Source organism: Pan paniscus, chromosome 9, assembly GCF_029289425.2.
Source record: "Pan paniscus chromosome 9, NHGRI_mPanPan1-v2.0_pri, whole genome shotgun sequence".
NCBI classification, from domain to species: Eukaryota; Metazoa; Chordata; class Mammalia; order Primates; family Hominidae; genus Pan; species Pan paniscus.
The window spans coordinates 89474388-89495298 of NC_073258.2; the positions used below are offsets into that span (position 1 = coordinate 89474388).

General features: G+C 37.2%; 1 protein-coding gene and 1 non-coding gene across 5 annotated transcripts in view; both read right to left on the reverse strand.

Annotated features, from left to right (window-relative positions):
• Positions 1-20911, reverse strand: part of GRM5 (glutamate metabotropic receptor 5) — a 562738-nt gene that overhangs the window by 93498 nt on the left and 448329 nt on the right. For all 4 annotated transcript variants that reach the window (XM_057299211.2, XM_003832988.5, XM_034933511.3 and 1 more), the window contains exons 5-6: positions 8515-8761; positions 961-1129 (exon numbers count right to left, since the gene is read on the reverse strand). In XM_057299211.2, coding sequence (XP_057155194.1) covers positions 961-1129; positions 8515-8761 — 416 coding nt within the window. The remainder of the gene's footprint in view (positions 1-960; positions 1130-8514; positions 8762-20911) is intronic.
• On the reverse strand, positions 16597-16703 carry LOC112441344 (U6 spliceosomal RNA). Its single transcript, XR_003029265.1, has one exon. It is a non-coding gene; the product is annotated as a U6 spliceosomal RNA (small nuclear RNA).

Consider the following 20911-nt stretch of genomic DNA (forward strand, 5'->3'; position numbering starts at 1 on the left):
ATGTTTTCTCCAAATGTGTCTTCTGGCCCCTTTTCATTCTGTTTCTTCCCTAATTCAAGGCCTTGTTACCACTATCACAGCATCCTTCTAACTTGTCTCTTCTTTCTTGTTTCATAAATCTGTTTATTCATCTTCCTTACCACAGCTCAACTTATGCCAGCATCTTGGTCAAAATTATTCTCTGACTCCAGTTTAATAAAAATTAAGTTCAATGTATTTAGTATGATGTTCAAAACTCTCCACAAATCTGGGTTCAACTTATTTCAACTTTCTCTTTTATAATAACCATTTAGAGCATTGCACTCTAGATTATTCTCTTGTTGCTGGACAGTCTTCAATTGACCACTTTTGTCCCTTTTCTTTTACTGTTCTTTCTATATGAATGTTCTCTCCCTGAAATCATATTCATTTTCTATGGTCCATTGTTTGACATTTTATTCAGTAGAAATATCTCTATCCCTTTTGTACAAACTTATATAGTCCTCTTCTTTTCTTTCTTAACAAAATCATCACATTTTACATGATATTGCTTATCTGTGTCCATGATATTTTCTCACATAGACTGTAAGTCTTCTGACAATAAAGCGTGTCTCATTTATTTTTGCCTAATCAATATTAACTATTATATGAATAAACATTTGATGAATATTTATTAAATAAATTAGAATTAGTGTCTTTTCTAACTGTAAACTTTATTCCCAGGAAGTCATGTCTTTAAAGGCTTGTATGAGCAGAAACGGTGTGGGCAAACATGACTCATCAACTGGTTCAATCAAACCAACTAATAAGACTATTGTGAGTTGCACATGGGATTTCACAAGGAATGAGTGGGAATTTCTGACATTAGAAGCTTACAATATAAAAAGTAAAATAAGTGTCTAAAATTTTTAAAAATAGCCAATGATAATTCACACTGTTGAATTTACAACGAAAATGAAAGAAACATAGATTCCATTTTACCTTGATCTGGCCTTTCTCACATGGTTCACTGCACACAGATCTGATGATGTTGCTTTTCTTGGACCATACTTCATCATCATCCATTTTTAATTCTCCATTGTCCCAACTTCCAACGTTGATATAATCAAAGTAATCTTTTCCCATTTCCTTGAAATTCATTATTTCATACCTTAGGAATAAGAATATGATAATTATGCAGCTTAAGATGTAAATATTCAGCTTTGAAAAGGCAATATATTTTATTCCCAAAAATGTGTCTCTTGTCATATAAGTAGCACTGGAATTTTCCATGACAGTACACTTAGAATAACAAAAAAAATCTGTCTATTTTACTTTCTCTGCAGAGACCATTTTTGTACTTTCAAGCTTACACCTGAAATAGAAAGTAATCCCATGTGAGAAGGTGACTTGACCCCAGCAGGATGAAAGACAGTTTCGAAATAACTTCAAGAAGTTTAACCGAGTACTGTTAGGCTTCTACAAAAGAAAGGTTTTTGTCTGTATTCAAGTAAAATGATAAAACTTACATTTACTAACCAAGTGAGAAATTTGGTAAATCTTTCATCTTATTTTCAGCTTTAGGGGATATAGGGATAATTTACAGAGGGCCTCATTTTACCTTTCTTACTTTGCCCATTATCAATGGCTAAATTCATTGTACAAAGATAATTGTGAGAGTGATGTTTTAAAAAGTTTGAAAATAGCTTCTAAAGCACCTCATGCAATGTAAACATCCTGGAAGAGAGTAGTTCCTTGTGAGTTCTCAGCCTTTGCTAGCTATTGTTTTTTGAGTATGTGGATAGAAATGTAAAAAGAGAAAATCAATGTGCTAACTTACAAGTCTTTTCTTATAAGTAAGCTCATTTCTAGAGAACAATCTCTGAAATAATTTTCCAATTTGAGGATATTGGATAAGCGATATCACCACTATCTCAGTTTCTACAGGTATGTCTCAGGTACACACTGTGTTCACGTAATATTTTATACTGTTTACCCCCTCAGGACTTATAGTACTGACAGATAGACATATAAATGCCTCCTCCAACTTCCTATGCTCAGCATGTGTAGCTATCTGGAAATTGATATGAATGGAAAATGTTCTCGCTTTTGGATTCAAGTGATGAGATTACTATACACAAACCAATGTTCTGTACAGAAATACTGAGAACAAAACTGGCATCAATCTATTGAAACTTATGTTATAAAATGATGCCATTCTGTTTTCACTCCCAGTCACATTTTTTACTGTAGTTTTTTTTTCTTCAGAATACTACCTCATTCTTGTTTTGTTGGTTGTTCAGTAACTTGATAATTTTCCTGCAGTCAGTAACAATTTGGTGTAACTGTCTAAATTCTACTTCTAAATCAAAAATACCAATTTATAGGATACTTTCCTTCCCTCTCGGTCACAATTATCCTGTGGCCTCTGTGCATGCAATGAGTTGAGATATTAGAGCACAGAGCACTGAGGTAAAAAGAACTCACGTGTTATGTCATTGGCTACTTCAAATATATGAGCTTTAAGTATTCAAAGGGTGACTTTCTATGAGCAAATAACCTTTGAAGATTCTAGGATGGGAGAAAGAGAAATGTCAGTGTCAGACTTGTTTCTTTGCTGCTGATAATTTGAAGAAATATGTGGGTGTCATTCCTTACTCAAAAATGAGCTGTCAACTCTGTTTCTAGCAATTCTTAAGTCTGAAAAGTTTAGTTCACACTGTTAATTTTACAGATAATGGACTGAAGCTCAGTGAGGTTAATTAGTACAGATTACAGAGTATGTAAGCATCAGAGCTAGGACCTAAACCAAGCCTTTAGATTTCAAGTCTGCAGTTCCTTCTTCCTTATTAGACTGCTCCAAATCCTGGGTACTGCTCCAAATCCTGGGTAGAGCTAAGAGATCATATTTTCCTTGCTTAAATATTGTAAAAATTTGAAACAATTTATATAGTAAGGCTTTTATCTCTATATCCATGCCTCTTTGTTTTATGTATGACAAATGGTAAAAAGTAAAGAGATCCAGTTTTTGAAAAATAAACATGAAAACTCTATAGATTGGAAAATCACATTTGACAGGGAACTTGTTTTAAGGAAAGTTAAACCTTAATTTCAGTTGAACTCAATAAATTTGTTATAATTACATTAGAGACAATGAACCCTCCCTTTGGAATTAGCCTTTAGATTTCTGGTCATTGTTTCTTAATACAAGGCAAACACAAAGATATTATCACTCACGGCTTAAGCTGTGAAAATAGAACATTGCTTTAAAAATCTTTTTTTAGTACACTAAAAAAAGAAATAGATAATATGTCTCCACAAAAGAATATTCTCCCGTTCACTTGTGAATTGGTATGAGCCTTTTTAATTTTCAGAGATAGAATATAGCTTTTATTCTCCAACAAAAGGAAAATAAAGTGAGTGTTTAAAATATACTCTTATGTAACTTTTAGTTAAGAATCAAAAGACATAATGGCTTCTTGCAATCTTTAGCCATGATTCAATCTAGAAGACTGTATTTTGTTTTCCAATAAAATAACAGGAGGCCAGGCACGGTGGCTCACGCCTGTAATCCCAGCACTTTGGGAGGCTGAGGCGGGCAGATCATGAGGTCAGGAGATCGAGACCATCCTGGCTAACATGGTGAAACCCCGTCTCTACTAAAAATAAAAAAAATTAGCCGGGCGTGGTGGCAGGCGCCTGTAGTCCCAGCTACTTGGAAGGCTCAGGCAGGAGAATGGCGTGAACCCGGGAGACGGAGCTTGCAGTGAGCCTAGATCGCGCCACTGCACTCCAGCCTGGGTGACAGAGTGAGACTGTCTCAAAACAAAACAAAACAAAACAAAAAAACAGTAATTCAGTGTGCTCTTTGTTTTTGATGACTTTAGTAAAGATCCAACTTGCACATATTCAGTGTCAGAAGCAAAGATTAGTGTGTCATTCCAATCACAAGACACTTTAATATAAATCTCCAGCCCAGTTTCTTTTTTCTCCTTCCCATCCCCTTCCTCCCATTTATCTCCTCCTCCTTCTCTTCTTCCTCAATCCTCCTCCTCCTTCCTCCTCCTCCTCTTCCTCCTTCTTCCTCCTGCTCCTTCTCCCTCTCCCTCTCCCTCTCCCCCACCCCTTCCCCCTCTCCCTCCCCTTCCCTCGCCCTCCCCTGGCCTTTCTTTTTCATTGCACCTCTTGGTTTCTATATTTCTCTGCTTCTGAAATGTTTTTCTCAGCACAGTGTGTTTGTATATGTAATTTATCTTCTTTAATACCTGTCCCTTCCTTCCCCTTACTCTCTAACTCCTCATGTCTGCTCTTCCTTAACCAGCCAAAATTTAAACCTAGAATATTCTAAATAATTTTAAAAATAAATTTTATATATTGCTCAAAATCAAAATAAACAAAATATGTTACAATAACAACAACAAAAAGTTCTATTAAAGCATTTAAGGTAAACTAGAGAAAGTCAGGTTTCAATTGAACAGAAATAAGGAAATTTCTAAATGGCTAGAACTCTGAAAATTAGAGAAGATTGTCTTCAGATGATAATGAGGGATTTATTCAAGGGGCTGAAACAGGGTTGTTGTTAGAGAAAGTGAAAAATCATTTGGAGAAGACTGATGAGTATTACTTTTATGTGGGTCCTAAGGCTCTTTCAATCTATAATTTCGATGCTAAGGTGCTTTTGTTAAAAATTCTTAAATGTGTGCTAAATTATTTGTGGGTTGGCATAATACATACTCCCAAGCCCTGGTCCATACAACAAAGCAATTACAATGATCTGTGCCTTTGGGGTTGGACAATCATAGAGTAATGAGAGATCACAGAGTTAGTTAGACCAAAAATGTGAATGGCACCTAATAATGCAACACTTTTATACTGTATGTTAATACATTGAACCATTTCAAATGTAATATAAGAAAAAAAAAGAAGGTAAATTTTTACTTGATGATTGTGCCTGAGATTTGTGTATGTCCTTGCCCTGTTATTTAATTGACTATGCAACCTTGGACATGTCTCTTTCTTTCTATGACACAGATTTTTTTACCAGGAAAATCTGGATATTGAAGCAGAACATCTGTTTCTATGAGCAGAGACATATATCAAGAATCCGCGTGCACACAAAGTCGTTATCTGCCATTTCTACTATTCTAGCCTCGTATTTTCTATTTACCGCATCTGTTTGTGCTCCTCTGTTCTTTCTTTCCTGCCCTGTTTTGGGACTTTTCTTTTCTTTTCTTTCTTTCTCTCTCTCTTTCTCTCATTCTCTTTCTCTCTCTTTTGTTCTTTCTTATCTCTCTATTGGCTTTTAAATACTCCTCTTTGTATTAAAATTTTTGTGGTTGCTCAAGAGATTACAATATGCATTTTTATTCTACTTAATATTGAGTCGCTTAATGTAAAATATAAGAAATTTGGCTGTGTGCAATTTCAAATTCTTTTTCATTTTTGCCGTTGTTTTCAAATACTTTGCACCCATGTACTTACAAACCCCACAATGTAATGTTTTAGTTTTTTGCTTTAATTAGTTAGTTGTACTCAGTCTAACATTGGGTGTCCATGTTTCCCCTGCCTATTATGGTCAATTCCGGGTGGCAGCCACGCATCTTAAACTTTAATTCTCAATGGAGTCCCTAAACCCGAGATTAGCAAACTTTTGCTGTGAGGGGATGTATGGTAAATATTTTAGGCTTTGAGATGGTTTCTATTCACCTCTGCCATTGTGGTGTACAAGCAGCTATAGCACCTAAATAAATCAGTGTGACTGGGTTCCAAAAAACCTTTCTTATAAAAACAAGCAGCAGACTCCATGTGGTCTGCAGATCACAGTTTGATGACTGATGACTGGTGATCTAGTCTGTTAATGGTAAAATAGTAAAGGTCCATATTTCTTATCGGTAATTGTGAAATCTTTAGAGCTCTGAAATTTTTTTTTTTTGTAACTCACTTGGCAGCAAAACATGACATTACCTGAACTTTATCTAGGGTTGAAATGTGACTGGAACTAAATGAGGCTATTTATAGTCTTGTTTATCACAATGTGAATATTCGTATGTTTTGCTGCAGAAATATTAATGTGTTTATTAGGGAGTGCTATTACATATTATGTTAGGGGCATTATATGATTGTTTAGGCTTTTGTAAATTCAAAAATTCTGGGTTCTGTAACACCTGGCACCATGGTTTTCATTAGAGCATTGGGTACTGATAGTAGACTAATCAGATGAGAGATTTAAAAACCATGATTAAAACGTGCTAACAGTCTGCAAGTGTGTGCCAGAGTGAGTTGCCATCTCTCTTAGCTTCCTCTGTTTAGGATCCTCCACTTTTAACTCTGGAATTGTAGAGGATTCCTTAATCACCCCAGGATCCTTTGCTTTCTCACTCAGCTGGGAATGCCTTTGATTTGGCAGAATGCTTTTGCTCCACAAAAATAACAACCTAATGTCTACAAATAAGTTTTCCCAGAATATAGTGTCTTTAAAATTTTGATCCTGGTTGATTAATTGTCAGGCTGTTGTATAATGTTAGAAGTTGAAGCCCAGGAGACAGAGTTAAAATTTTGACTCTATCATTTACTAGACTGTGTTTTTGGGCAAGTCATTGAACTTTTGTAAGCCTTGGTTTTCTTTAGCTGGAAAAAAGAATGGTAACATTACTTACCTCATAGGATTAAAAAGTAGAACACTTGGCTTAGTGTTTGGCTCAGAACACACACTCAATATATGCTAGTTATAATTTTTTTTGTAAAAGTAACTGGATTATTTGGAGAAACAAAAGGTGGTAAATCACCTTTTCCTGAGTCTGCTTCATGCCCTTAGAGGCCAACTCTGATAATTTATTCATGGGTTAATGTTATACTCAAACCTGGTAGTGCAAGGATAGACTCGAAGCAATCCTGAATTCCCAGAAGTTGTTTGCAAAATTTTAAGTATGTTGTTCTTGAAAGAATATCTATACATTTTGTCTGAGTCTTGAAGGGATGATTGTTCCAAAAAAATATTAAGAACCCCTTACAACATATTTGGATGATTATGAATAAGGTAGCGATGTTCTGCCAGATCCATCAAGGTTTCCCATTGGAATAGAGCTGGACCTTCTGAGGCATCTCCTCCCTCCCTGGTTTGCAGAATGGTTTGGGTACCTGATATAAAAACTCTTGAATTGGTGGAGCTACAGTCATCAGATTCTATCAGCAAGTCCTAAGCTGATGTCAGAACTCTAGAGATGCACATGGGAATAATAAATTCCTGTGCAGATATCTGAGCCCAGGCCTTGACCTGAGCCTAAAGACTGAGCTCATTGGTCAGCCTGCCCTTAAAAGATTTACAACTGTGAAGTTTTGTTTGGCCCTGAGAAAATGCTTGTATTTTTTTCCTTCATGGATATACGGAAGAGCCAAAAAGTAGAAAACAACATGTGAAAATTCAGCTTATTTTGGCAAACAGCCTAGTTATAGCAATATTCTTCAAGTCTCTGGAATAGAAAAAAAAAACCTGGGTTTTCACTTGGCTGTATGACCTGAAACTAGCTATCACTTATAAGTCTGGCATGTGAAATAGTAACAGCTGCATTTGGGATAAGCTCCAGCTCATCTTAGAATGTAGAAGTGTGATAAACCAAGGTTGCTGACAGAATGTGTGGGCACGTGTGGTGTGAATTGTTGAGGATTCATGAAATCTTTTGGCAGGGTCACCTACAAACAGAGTGTATAGACAGTTTTCCAAGCACAGTTGTTAAGTATGAGCTATTGCTAGAAGGGCACTGAGAGACCAAAGGACCCTATTGTTTTGATACAAGGCTGAGTGAAGACTCAGCCCTGCTACAATCAAAATATCATTTCAATGGCATTATTCCTTATAGATTAAAAGTGTCTATAAGTCTTAAATGACTATGTAGAGTCATTTAAGAATTTGGAGTAGAAGATAAATGTGAATTATGGTAAGTTCTGGGTACTTAGTGATTTCTCTGGGGACTGACCTATACTTATGAGTTTATGTTCCTCAAGTTCCTCTACAAATAATAAAAGGTAAAATTTCAGAGAAAAAAAACAATTTAGTCCTTAACAAGGAAGAAAGTGATCCAGCTGGAGAATAATAAAATAAAATATGACTTATAATTCACTTGCTGTAGGTACAGCAAACAACAGAACAGAACCTCAGCCCTATTTCTGGATTACCAGAAATCAAATTGTTCCTATTTCAGAATAGTTCTATTACACAAGAAAATATCTGAATACGAGGAATAACATGACAAGCATGTACAGAGAAACCACAGAGATGGTTTTTATTTATCTGTGATCATGTGAGTTTCCTGCCTCTTAGTTTAGGTCTCTGAAATGTGATGATTCGCAAAGCACATTTTGGACATCAGCACAAATGCTTTTTTCCTGGCCACAGGAAATGGGGCTTCTTCTCTCTATCTTTGCTCATTTGGGATGTCAGGGAAGGGGAAACATTACCAGGAAACCTAGATTAACCACAAAGGAGAGAAAGAGACATTTCAGGATCAAGAGTTGGCTGTTATTCAGTCTCTACTGTCCAGAGGAGAATTGTAACAATACCTTCCTGGAGAGTCTCCATTCTCATCGAATAGGATCGTATCTCCAGAAACCCCAGTAAAATTGGTTTTCATCAGGGACTCCAAAAGTTTCCGTCCATCAATTGGCTTCATGGCATCACAGAGTCCTGCATAGCCTGGGCAGAGGGACATCTGCATGTTGTGGAGCCCATAGGCCATCGAATAGATGGCGTTGATCACAAATCCCATTTTGGAATCCTGAACATGATGTGTTTTCAGAGTCAGAGAACCTGTTGGGAAACAAATTAAGCATAGCTTTGAGATACAAATCTACTCTCGCGACATTCCTGGGTACTGAATAATGGGTTACCTGTAATTAGAGAATGTACTGGAGCAATTTTATCAGAGTTAGAACCATGGGTAACACTGAGAAACAGTACCAACATAATGGGCCTGATAGTTATCTTCTGTATTCAGGTTTTTCTTCCAAAACTCTGAAAAAAGTTCTGAATCACCAACAGTAGCAAGATCCACTTTCTTCCGAAACCAAACTCTAAGTATGAATGCAGGATAGAACTGTATTTCTGTACCATAAAATGTATCTTAAGGACAGATTCATTTCATTAGTATGCGCTGTGATAATATACCTTTTTGGTTCAGAAATCCTCAACAAACCTCCAGTTTCTAAACTACTATGTTCTCTTACCTGGCGATACTAGATATTCCACCATCTGATATAAATTTACCTATTTAGATTTATCACCCAGTACTTCTAATCTCAAAGCATATGCTCTCTGTAAACTGGTCTATTTGAAAGTTATAAAATGTAACATTTAAACTCCTTTAATTCATTAATTAATTCAGTAAACATTTATTAGAGTCAGAATATACACAAAGCTGTGTAATTTATCATCTAGAGAAAAAAGAGATGATTTGAACATGGAGCTTGTACATAAGAAACTTGTCCAATAACAGAGATAAATTATGTAAATACAGTGAAAGGTAGAATATAATAAATCTGTAAAACATGTGGAGGTAAAATCTATAGAGGCCCAAAGGAGTGAGAAATATTCCTTCCAATAAAAGGTTCTTGGGAACTAAGGAACTAAAGGAACTAAAATTTGTTATTGATGATTGATTTGACAAATATGGACTTAGTGCCTGTTATTTCTAACTGCTCAGAACTTGCTCCGAGTGAGGGACATCATGCTGAACAAGATAGAAGTGATTCTTGCTCTCATTTACTTAGAGTCTAAGGGCAGATGAGCATCTATCTAAGCAGGCAATTATAATGTGTTTTGATAAGTGCTGAGACAGGACTGAATAGTGAATCAGAACCGGAAGCTCTCTGAAGCTGAGCATTAAGCTAAGTATCAATCGGATGAAGGGGGAGAAAGAGTGGTCCAAGCATTTCTGAAGAATAACAGATAAGATAGAGCATGCTATGTTTGGGAGACTTTAAGGAAATCAATGACCAGCACAGAGAGTAGGAGGTAGGAGAAAAGAGAGAGCTGAAATGGTAGAGGAAGGCAGAGATGCTTAAGCCATGTTAAGATTGCTGCCTTTTGGCTAGGCGCGGCGGCTCACGCCTGTAATCCCAACACTTTAGGAGGCTGAGGCGAGTGGATCACCTGAGGTCAAGAGTTCAAGAACAGCCTGGCCAACAAGGTGAAACCTTGTCTCTACTAAAAACACAAAATTAGCTGGGTGTGGTGGCAGGTGCCTCTAATCCCAGCTACTCAGGAGGCTGAGGCAGGAGAATCCCTTTAACCTGGGAGGTTGCAGTGAGCCAAGATGGCGCCATTGCACTCCAGCCTGGGCAACAAGAGGGAAAGTCAGTCAGCCTCAAAACAAACAAAACAAACAACCAAAAAAGATTACTGCATTTTATGATAAGAGCTTTGGGATCCATTGAAGTGTTGAGGCTAGGGAGGGACATGATCAGATTTCTGTTTTAGAAAGACCAATCTGGCTACATTGTGGAGAAAGGTTTAAAGGGCTGTAGGAGTAGGACTGTCAGGGAAACTCATTAAGAGGGAATGCAGTGATCCCAATGACAGAAGAAAATGTTCCTGCCTGTGGAAGAGGCCATGATTATGGCAAAGGTGTCTAGGAAGTGAAATCTATTTCCAGGCCTGGTGATTATAGAATGAATAGGGTTAAGACATATAGGAAGAGTGTGGTTAAAAAAAAAATAGGTGAAAGAAAGAGCTGAGGTAAAGCCAGAGCTTATCATTTTGGAAGAAATGTTTTCTTTAAGAAAGGTGTTTTTTTTTTTTTTTTTTTCAACAGCAACAAACAACAACAACTCTCCAAAGATAGTATGTTGCTTTATGGCTTCCCAAATTGTAGAGGCTTATCATCTCCATCTTGATTGCTGGCCCAAATACTGACACCTTAAATTTCCCCAGTAGAGAGTCTCCCTAGAGAAACTGGCATAGTGCATTCTGACATAATATAAGATGGGAAATCCTGCTTCCATCTCAGGACTAGACAATGGTCCCAGGCTACACTCTAGGCAAATCTTACAATTTCCTTCCCCACACAGACTGGATTCATATTTCCACATTTTACCTCACACTGCTGGAAATTCCATTATTCTAGTTGCCAAGTCAAACACTTTTGAATCACTTTTGACTCCTCTTTTTCCTTCATACCTTCACAACTCTTATTTGATTTATCTTCAAAATTTATCTGGAATTAGACTACTTAGCACTAATCTACTTCTACCAGACTCAGTATATATCCTCTCCTGTCTAGATTACAGCAATAGTCTTCTAACTGGTTCCTGCTTTCTCCTTTTGCCCGTCTTCCCTGCACTCCAGCCTGTTTTTAGCACAATAGCCTTAACTAGAAGTCAGTCATGACAATCCTCTGATCAAACTTCCCAGTGACTTTTTTCTCATTACTAGAAGTAAAAGCCAAAGTCCTTGCAATGGCCTTCAAAGATATACAGGAGCGTGCCTCATGGTATTTCACCCCTTATTCCTTTGACTCAATCTCTTAATACTCTTCTCGTAAATTATTCCGCCCTAGACACACTGACCTTCTCCCACATCTTCAAACATGCTAGGCATGCCCCTGCCTCTGAGCCCTTGTAATTGCTGTGTCTTCTGCCTAGAATGCTCTTCCCACAAGATTTGTGCAGGACAATTCTCCAGATGGCCTTGGACTGACCAGGTTTTTCTCCCTTTCTTGCTTGTAGTTCTCAACACTAACTGTATGATGGTCTGATAATGTAACTTACTGAGATAGAGAGAGACTGGCTAGAAGAGCCTAGGCTCTGTTTCAGTCTCACCAGAACAGCATGTCCTTCAATGATTTAGCACGGTAAGTCATGTGACCCCGGGATATAACACCCAGGGCAGGCTGCTTTCCAGGGTCCCTTATCTGCTATGCAAGTGGGTTACATGCAATTGAGACTCCATCCACCCTAGGCGGATTTCTGAGCCTTGGGGGAGCAGCTCACAATGAGTCCTAGGCTTCTGATGTTTTTTGCTGCCTATCTGTAAGTAATAAACCCATTTCCCATAACTTGCATATGAGTATGTTCTGTCACACAAGTTGGTAACCAGTGCATGGTGAGCTTGCTTCACAAGTTGCAGGGCATGTTTCCTTCCCAATTTATGACTTTACTCAGGCATAATCCTCTCTGTGAGACCTTCTCTGGATATCCTGTCTAAATTGCATCTCTACCTCCCCCCACCAACACTCCCTATCTTCTTTTGTGACATTATTTTCACTTTACCAACACCTAACATATTTTATAAATTTACCTTATTATCTTGCTTATTGGCTGTCTCAAACACCACTCACTAAAATATAAGCTCTATGAAAACAGGGATTTTTTTTTTTTTTTTTGAGACAGAGCCTCACTCTGTGGTCCAGGCTGGAGTGCAGTGGCGTGATCTTGGCTCACTGCAAGCTCCACCTCCTGGGTTCACACTGTTCTCCTGTCTCAGCCTCCCGAGTAGCTGGGACTACAGGAAACTGCCACCATGCCCGGGTAAATTTTTTTGTATTTTTAGTAGAGATGGGGTTTCACCGTGTTAGCCAGGATGGTCTCGATCTCCTGACCTCGTGATTGGCCCCCCTTGGCCTCCCAAAGTGCTGGGATTACAGGCGTGAGCCACCGCACCCAGCCCGGATATTTTCTTTTTTGTTTTCTACTCAGTGCCTAGAACAATTTCTGGCACACAGTTGGCCACCAATAAATATTTGGTGAATGAATTAAATTAACAAACTGTCTTCTCTAGACTACCCTTCTATTTTACTTTTTCTCCCTAATCCTACACTAATACTAGTCCTAACCATTTTCTTCCTCTTACTTTTATTTAGGTTCAGGGGTATATGTGCAGGTTTGTTACATGGGTAAATTGTGTTGCTGAGGATTGGTGTATAAATGATCCTGTCACCAAGATAGTGACCATAGTTCCTGATAGGTAGCCTTCCAAACCATAGCTCCCTACCACCCTTCCTCTTCAAGCAATCTCCAGTGTCTGTTATTTCCATATTTATGTCCATGTGTATTCAATGTTTAGCGCCCACTTATAAATGAGAACATGTAGTTTTTGGTTTTCTATTCCTGCATTAGTTCACTCAGGATAATGGTTTTGGGCTTGATCTATGTTGCAGCAAAGGACATGATTTTATTTGGCTGTGTAGTATTTCATGGTGTATATGTACCATGGTGCATGGTACCATGCATGCATATGTACCATGTCTTTAACCAGTCCACCACTGATGGGCATCTTGGTTGATTACATGTATTTGCTATTGTGAACAGCACTGTGATGAACATATAAGGGGATGTGTCTTTTTCGTAGAATGAGTGCTTTTCTCTTGGGTATACACTCAGTAGTGGGATTCATGTCTGTTCATATTATTTGCCCATTTTAAATGGGTTGTTTTTTGCCTGCTGATTTGGTTAAGTTCTTTACACATTCTGGATATTAGACATTTGTTGGATACATAGTTTACAAATATTTTCCCCAATTCTGTAGGTTGTCTGTTTACTCTGCTGATAGTTTCCCTTGCTGTGCAGAAGCCCTTTGCTTAATTAGGTTCTATGCGTCAATTTTTGTTTTTGTTGCAATTGCTTCGGGGAATTTAGTCATAAATTCTTTGCTAAGGCTAATGTTCAGAATGGTATTTCTTAGGATTTCTTCTAGGGTTTTTATAGTTTTAGCTCTTACATTTAAGTCTTTAATCCATCTTGAGTTAATTTTTGCATATAGTGAATGGTAGGAGTCCAATTTCAATCTTCTGCATACAGCTAGCCAGTGATCCCAGCACCATTTATTGGATAGGAAGTCCTTTCCCCACTGTTTGTTATTACTGACTTTGTTGAAGATCAGTTGAGTGTAAATGTGTGGCTTTGTTTCTGGGTTCTATATTCTGTTTCACTGGCCTATGTGTTTGGTTTTCTACCAGTACCATGCTGTTTGGGTTGCTGTAGCCTGGTAGTATACTTTGAAGTTGGGTAGTGTGATGCCTCTGGCTTTGTTCTTTTTGCTTGATTTGAGATCTTTTTGATTCTGTATAAATTTTAGGATGCACATTTCTAATTCTGTGAAAAATGAAATTGGTAGTTTGGTAGAAATAGCAATGTATCTGTAAATTACTTTGAGTGATATGGCCATTTTAACAATATTGATTCTTCCTGACCATGGGCATAGAATGTTTTTCCATTTGTTTGTGTCATCTCTGATTTCTTTCAGCAGTGTTCTGTAATTCTTACAGAGATTTTTCACTTCCTTGGTAAACCGTATTCCTAGTTATTCCTTATTATTATTTTTAGCTATTGTAAATGAGATTGTGTTCTTGATTTTGCTCTGAGCTTGGACATTATTGGTTTATAAAAATGCTACTGATATTTGTACATTGATTTTGTATCCTGAAACTTTACCGAAGTTGTTTATCAGTTCTAGAAGCCTTCTGGTGCAATCTATGGGGTTTTCTTGGTATAGATTCATATCGTCTGCAAAAAGAAGTAGCTTGACTTCCTCTCTTCCTATTTGGATGCCCTTTATTTCTGTCTCTTGCCTGATTGCTCTGGCTAGGACTTCCAGTACTACATTGAATACAAATGAAGAGAGTGGATATTCTTGTCTTGTTCCAATTCTCAGAAGGAATGCTTCCAGCTTTTGCCTGTTCAGTATGATGTTGGCTGTGGATTTGTCATAGATGGCTCTTATTATTTTGATGTATGTTCCTTTGTTGCCTAACTTGTTCAGAGTTTTTAACATGAAGGGATATTGAATTTTATGGAAGGCTTTTTCTGCATCTATTGAGATGATCACTTGGTTTTTGTTACTTCTGTTGATGTGGTAAATCACATTTATTGATTTGCATATGTTAAACCAACCATGAATCCCAGGAATAAGGCCTACTTGATGGTGGTTAATTAACATTTTCATGTGCTTCTGAATTCTGTTTGCTAGTATTTTTTGAGGATTTTTGCATCTATGTTCATCAGGGATATGAGCCTGTTGTTTTCTTTTATTGTTGTGTCTCTGCCAGGCTTTGATATCAGGATGATGCTGGCTTTGTAGAATGAGTTAGGGAGGAGTACCTTCTTCTTGTATTTTTGGAATAATTTTAATAGGACTGATACTAGCTCTTCTTTGAACATCTGGTAGAATTTGGCTTTGATTCTATTGGGCCCAGGACATTTTTTGGCTGGTAGGCTTTTTATTTCTGATTCAATTTCACAATTTGTTATTTATCTGTTCAGAATTTTTATTTCTTCCTGGTTCAATTTTGAGAGGCTGGGTGTTTTCAGAAATTTACCTATTTCTCCTAGGTTTTCTTGTTTGTGTGCACAGTGATGCCGACAATAGTCTCTGAGGATATTTTGTATGTCCGTGGGGTCAGTTGTAATGTCCCTTTGTCATTTCTAATTGTGTTTATTTGGATCTTCTCTTTCTTTCTTTATTAACCTAGCTAGCAGCCTATCAATATTGTTTAATCTTTCAAAAAACCAACTTTTGTTTTCATTGATGTTTTGTATGGATTTTCACATCTCAATTTCAATCATTTCAGTTCTGATTTTGATTATTTCTTATCTTCTGCTAGCTTTGATGTTGTTTGGCTTTTGTTTTTCTAGTTCTTCTTCCTTTCCTGGGTGTGATGTTAGGTTGTTAATTTGAGATGATTCCAACTTTTTGATGTAGGCGTTTAGTGCTATAAACTTTCCTCCTAACACTGCTTTAGCTATGTCCCACAGATTTTGGTATGTTATGCCTTTGTTTTCATTAGTTTCAAAGAATTCATTTATTTATTTATTTATTTATTTTTTTATTATACTTTAAGTTTTAGGGTACATGTGCACATTGTGCAGGTTAGTTACATATGTATACATGTGCCATGCTGGTGCGCTGCACCCACTAACTCGTCATCTAGCATTAGGTATATCTCCCGATGCTATCCCTCCCCTCTCCCCCCATCACACAACAGTCCCCAGAGTGTGATATTCCCCTTCCTGTGTCCATGTGATCTCTTTGTTCAATTCCCACCTATGAGTGAGAATATGCAGTGTTTGGTTTTTTGTTCTTGCTATAGTTTACTGAGAATGATGATTTCCAGCTTCATCCATGTCCCTACAAAGGACATGAACTCATCATTTTTTATGGCTGCATAGTATTCCATGGTGTATATGTGCCACATTTTCTTAATCCAGTCTATCATTGTTGGACATTTGGGTTGGTTCCAAGTCTTTGCTATTGTGAATAGTGCTGCAATAAACATACGTGTGCATGTGTCTTTATAGCAGCATGATTTATAGTCCTTTGGGTATATACCCAGTAATGGGATGGCTGGGTCAAATGGTATTTCTAGTTCCAGAACCCTGAGGAATCGCCACACTGACTTCCACAATGGTTGAACTAGTTTACAGTCCCACCAACAGTGTAAAAGTGTTCCTATTTCTCCACATCCCCTCCAGCACCTGTTGTTTCCTGACTTTTTAATGATCGCATTCTAACTGGTGTGAGATGGTATCTCATTGTGGTTTTGATTTGCATTTCTCTGATGGCCAGTGATGATGAGCATTTTTTCATGTGTTTTTTGGCTGCATAAATGTCTTCTTTTGAGAAGTGTCTGTTCATGTCCTTTGCCCACTTTTAAAAATATGGAACGCTTCACAAATTTGCGTGTCATCCTTGCGCAGGGGCCATGCTAATCTTCTCTGTATCGTTCCAATTTTAGTATATGTGCTGCCAAAGCGAGCACTCAAAGAATTTTTTGATTTCTGCTTTAATTTCATTTTTTTATCCCAAAGTCATTCAGGAGCACATTGTTTAATTTCCATGTAACTGTACGGTTTTGATAGATTTTCTTAGTAATTATTTTTAATTTTTATTGTGCTGTGGTCTGAGGGTGTGTTGGGTATGATGTCAATTTCTTTGAATTTGCTTGGACTTGCTTTATTCCTGAGCACGTGCTCATCTTAGAATTATGTGCCATGTGCAGACGAGAAGAATGTATATTCTGTTGTTTTTGGATGGATTGTTCTGTAGATGTGTAATTAGCTCCACTTGGTCAAGTCTTGAGTTTAAGTCCAGAATATCTTCATTAGTTTTATGCCCTGATGATACGTCTGACATTGTCAGTCAGGTGTTGAAGTTCCCCAGGATTATTGTGTAGCTTCCTAAATCTCTTCATAGATCTCTAAAAACCTGTTTTATGAATCTGGGTGCTCCAATGTTGGATACATATACATTTAGGATAGTTGAGTCTTCTTGTTTGTATTGTAACTTTTACCATTATACAATGCTTTTGTTTGTCTTTTAAAAATTATCGTTGGTTTATAAGAAAAGCTACCCCTGCAGTTTTTTGTTTTCCATTTGCCTGATAGATCTTTCTCCATGTCTTTAGTTTTAGACTGTGGGTGCTGTTACTTGTGAGATAGGTCTCCTGAAGTTAGCAGACAGTTGGGTCTTGCTTCTTTATCCAACTTGCCATTTTATGCCTTTTAAGTGGGGACATTAGCCCATTTACACTCAGGATATAAATTGATATGTGAGAATTTGATCCTGTTATTGTGCTATTAGCTGCTAACCATTTTTAAAGGATCCAAGAACACTTCCTTCATGAAGACCACCATGATTGCAGATATTAAAATTAAGTTGCACTTTGAACTCTGGATCATTTTCTCTAGACCTCTCTCTGACACTCTATATACCTTATTATAGAATTGTGGGAATACTTCAGGGGAGCAGAGTTTGAAACATCCATTTCCCAGGTCAGTCTTATAACCTACCTTTCCCTATTTAACATGCTAAGTAAAGAAGAGGTTACTCACACGATCCAGAAGATTGGGTATTCAGTGACAATCTCTGAGGCCACACTTACGTGCTTTACCTTGACCCTAAGCCATGTTCTGCAACTCTGCGTCCCAACCACTATCAGAGTTCAGCAGTACATGTTTTTCTGGCTGTTATAAAAGGTGGGTTTGAGTCTCATTCTTTTATTTTTCTCTCTTTTGAACAGGGTATGGAGATCTATGTTTGAATCCTGTTATGTGTCTTCCTGGCTCTGTGGCTTGGACAGGTTACTTCAATTACTTAACATTCAGTTTAATCATCTGCTAAATGATGACCCTTCTTTTACAAGGATAATATGAGAATTAAATGTTATAGAAAAGTCATAGGTACCTCACACAGAGCCTGGCACAAGATGCTTCCTAAGTAGTAACTGTGTCAAAATGTAAATCATAATAACCTTTAGTCACTATATATTTCTGGTCAAGACTTTAGAGTATAAAAGTAAGTGAAAGGTCTCACCTGATAGGATGCCCATTAGACTCTCAGGCAGTCACTATTTAGCTTTTTTTTCTGATTTTGGTTTATGCCTGGTCCACAATAGACAGCAACTGGTGCAAAGGCAATTTTGAGCCTTTTTAATTTGTAAATTAAATCACAGTGTGTAGGGCATGCTTACAACACTGTTTATTGCATTGAATGGGGACAATATTGACAATTTGCATTTGCTTGGCACTTTTCAACATAATTTTGCATGTATCTGATATGTGCCTAAACACTACAAGATAGACATGCACAGCAGAAACTATCCACACTGTATATATAAAGAAACTAAGCTGTAGACAAGTAAAGTCGATTTTCCGTGGTCACTCAGGTGGTAAAAATCAAAAGTAGACAGAAACTTGTAATGTCATGACTAGTTTTCTTGTTACACTATATTGTTATTCATTGGAAAGAAGAAATCCCTGTATCACCTTTTTAAAAATTATTCTAAATAAGAGATAAACTTAGGGAAAACAAATGGCAACGATATTGAATTTTTCCTACACAGTTCCATGTGTCTGTTCTCTCAGATAATGCCTGCTAGCACTGCCCAAGACCTGGGCCCAGGTATGTACAGAAGGGGCCGATCAAAAACAAGAGCTTAAAAGCTGACGGATGTACATGTTTGTTCACAGTTCATTAAATCATTTGTTATTATTGAGCATCTGGGAACAACTGGCCTATTTGAGCAGCATTAGGATCTTGTAGAAGTGCCTGGTGACTATTTTTCCTAATCACCCAAAGACCCAAGTGATTGCAAACTCCTCCCCCTCAAAATGATAATAATAAAAATAATAATAATTGGAAAACCAACAAAATACCAGAAGAGAACAAATAGAAGTTTAACTTTTGTAATTTCTTATTAAGTCATTTTGATGCTTATGTATTTTACAGAAAGTCATCATGATTTGTTTCAGCATTCATGAGGCATCAGGACTTCAAGTCATAGAAATCCAAGTTTAAATTCTGCCTGTGCCATTTCACCTACTTTCCAGCCTTCTTCCTTCACCAGAGAAGGAAGCACATAGCTGACCTTTCACCTTCTTCAGGTAGCTGAGACAGCTCCATTGAAATGTGTGCTAACAAAATCAGGACTTTACAAAATGCTTTAATCTCATAAAACCCAATCAGCTAGAGGCTATTTCCACTATAGATTAAGAAACTAAAAAAAAAAAAAAAAAAAAAAATCAAAGTTACTGTGAATAGCTGGCAAGCTTAGCTTTTTTTTAAAATTGGGGCCAGATGTGGTTGGTATCCACATTTATAAGAGACATTTGTTAATACGTTAGTCTCAATATTATAGATGTGGTGAATATATTGGTAAATTGGGGAATTTTCTTGCCTCTTATCTCTCCAGGTTTAGGTCCCCATCTATCTTCACTCCCTCCATAATTCCACACATGGCTGAAGGGGGTGAATATGCAAGATGACATCGCACTTTGTGTAGAGAATGCCTCTCAACTATTAAGAGAAGCAGAGCATAGCATATAAGAGCACAGATTCTGGAAGTAGACAGAAGGTTATAATCACTGTTCTGCCATTTTCTTGCTGTTCATTGTTACTAGCAAGTTAGTTAACCTTTCTGTGCCTGAAAAAAATGGTTTTAAAAATAGTATCTAGCAGACTGAGATGATACTTAAACAAGTTTATACTAACAAAGCATTTGATAAAATAAATTGATTTATGTTACCTGGTCCCTGACCCAAGTTTTGTTAATAATAATATGATTTCTTCATATTCAAAATATAAAGATCTGGGAGAAGTTTGTTGCCAGAGGCATTAGCAAGTGCAAATATGCCTAATATGTTCTTTGAGGAATAAAAGAAATGCTGAAACATAACAAGGGGAAGAGAAATAGGATATGAGGCAAGAGAGATGGGGGTTGGATAAGATAGGGCTTTGGAGTGGTTTTTTTTTTTTTTTTTTTTTTTCTTACCAGAGAAACATTACAATCTGATTTTCATTAAAAATTTTTTACTTTGCTGCATGGAAAATAGAACAACAGTGGGAAAAGGGGGAAACACAGGAAATACTGTGACAGAATGCTGAGAGATTATGGTAGCTTAGTCCGGGGTAGGATTCTGAATATATTTTGAAAGCATAGAGGATAGAATGTACTAATGGATAGGATGTGGAGTGTTAGGAAAAATAAAGAATGAAGGATGAGTCCAAGTATTCAGTTAAGTAAGTAGACGGATTAGAGTGTCATTAATTGAGAAGTGAGAAATCACTAATACATAATTATGTTTCTGTTCTGTTTTCCTATAATACTGGTACTGATTTTTATCATATATTAAACATTCAATACAAAAATTGCCTGTTTACATAACTATCTCTAACCTGGATCTAAGGCTCAGTTTTGCTGTCTTGTAACATTGGCGGTGATCTGTCACTGATTTCCAGGACACTGTGGGCTCCCTAGAGACAAGGATTCTGTGCTCCTCACAGATGTAGCCCTTGTATCTAGCATAGCACCTGACATAAAATTGGCTCTATTAATATATGTTAAACACATGAATGAGGCCAAAGGTATGACAGGGTGCCTCAAGGAGTGTGATCAAATAACAGGTCTCATTCTCAGATTGTCAAGTCAGTTTACCAGACAGAAAGCATTCCTTTGTAGAACAGCACTTG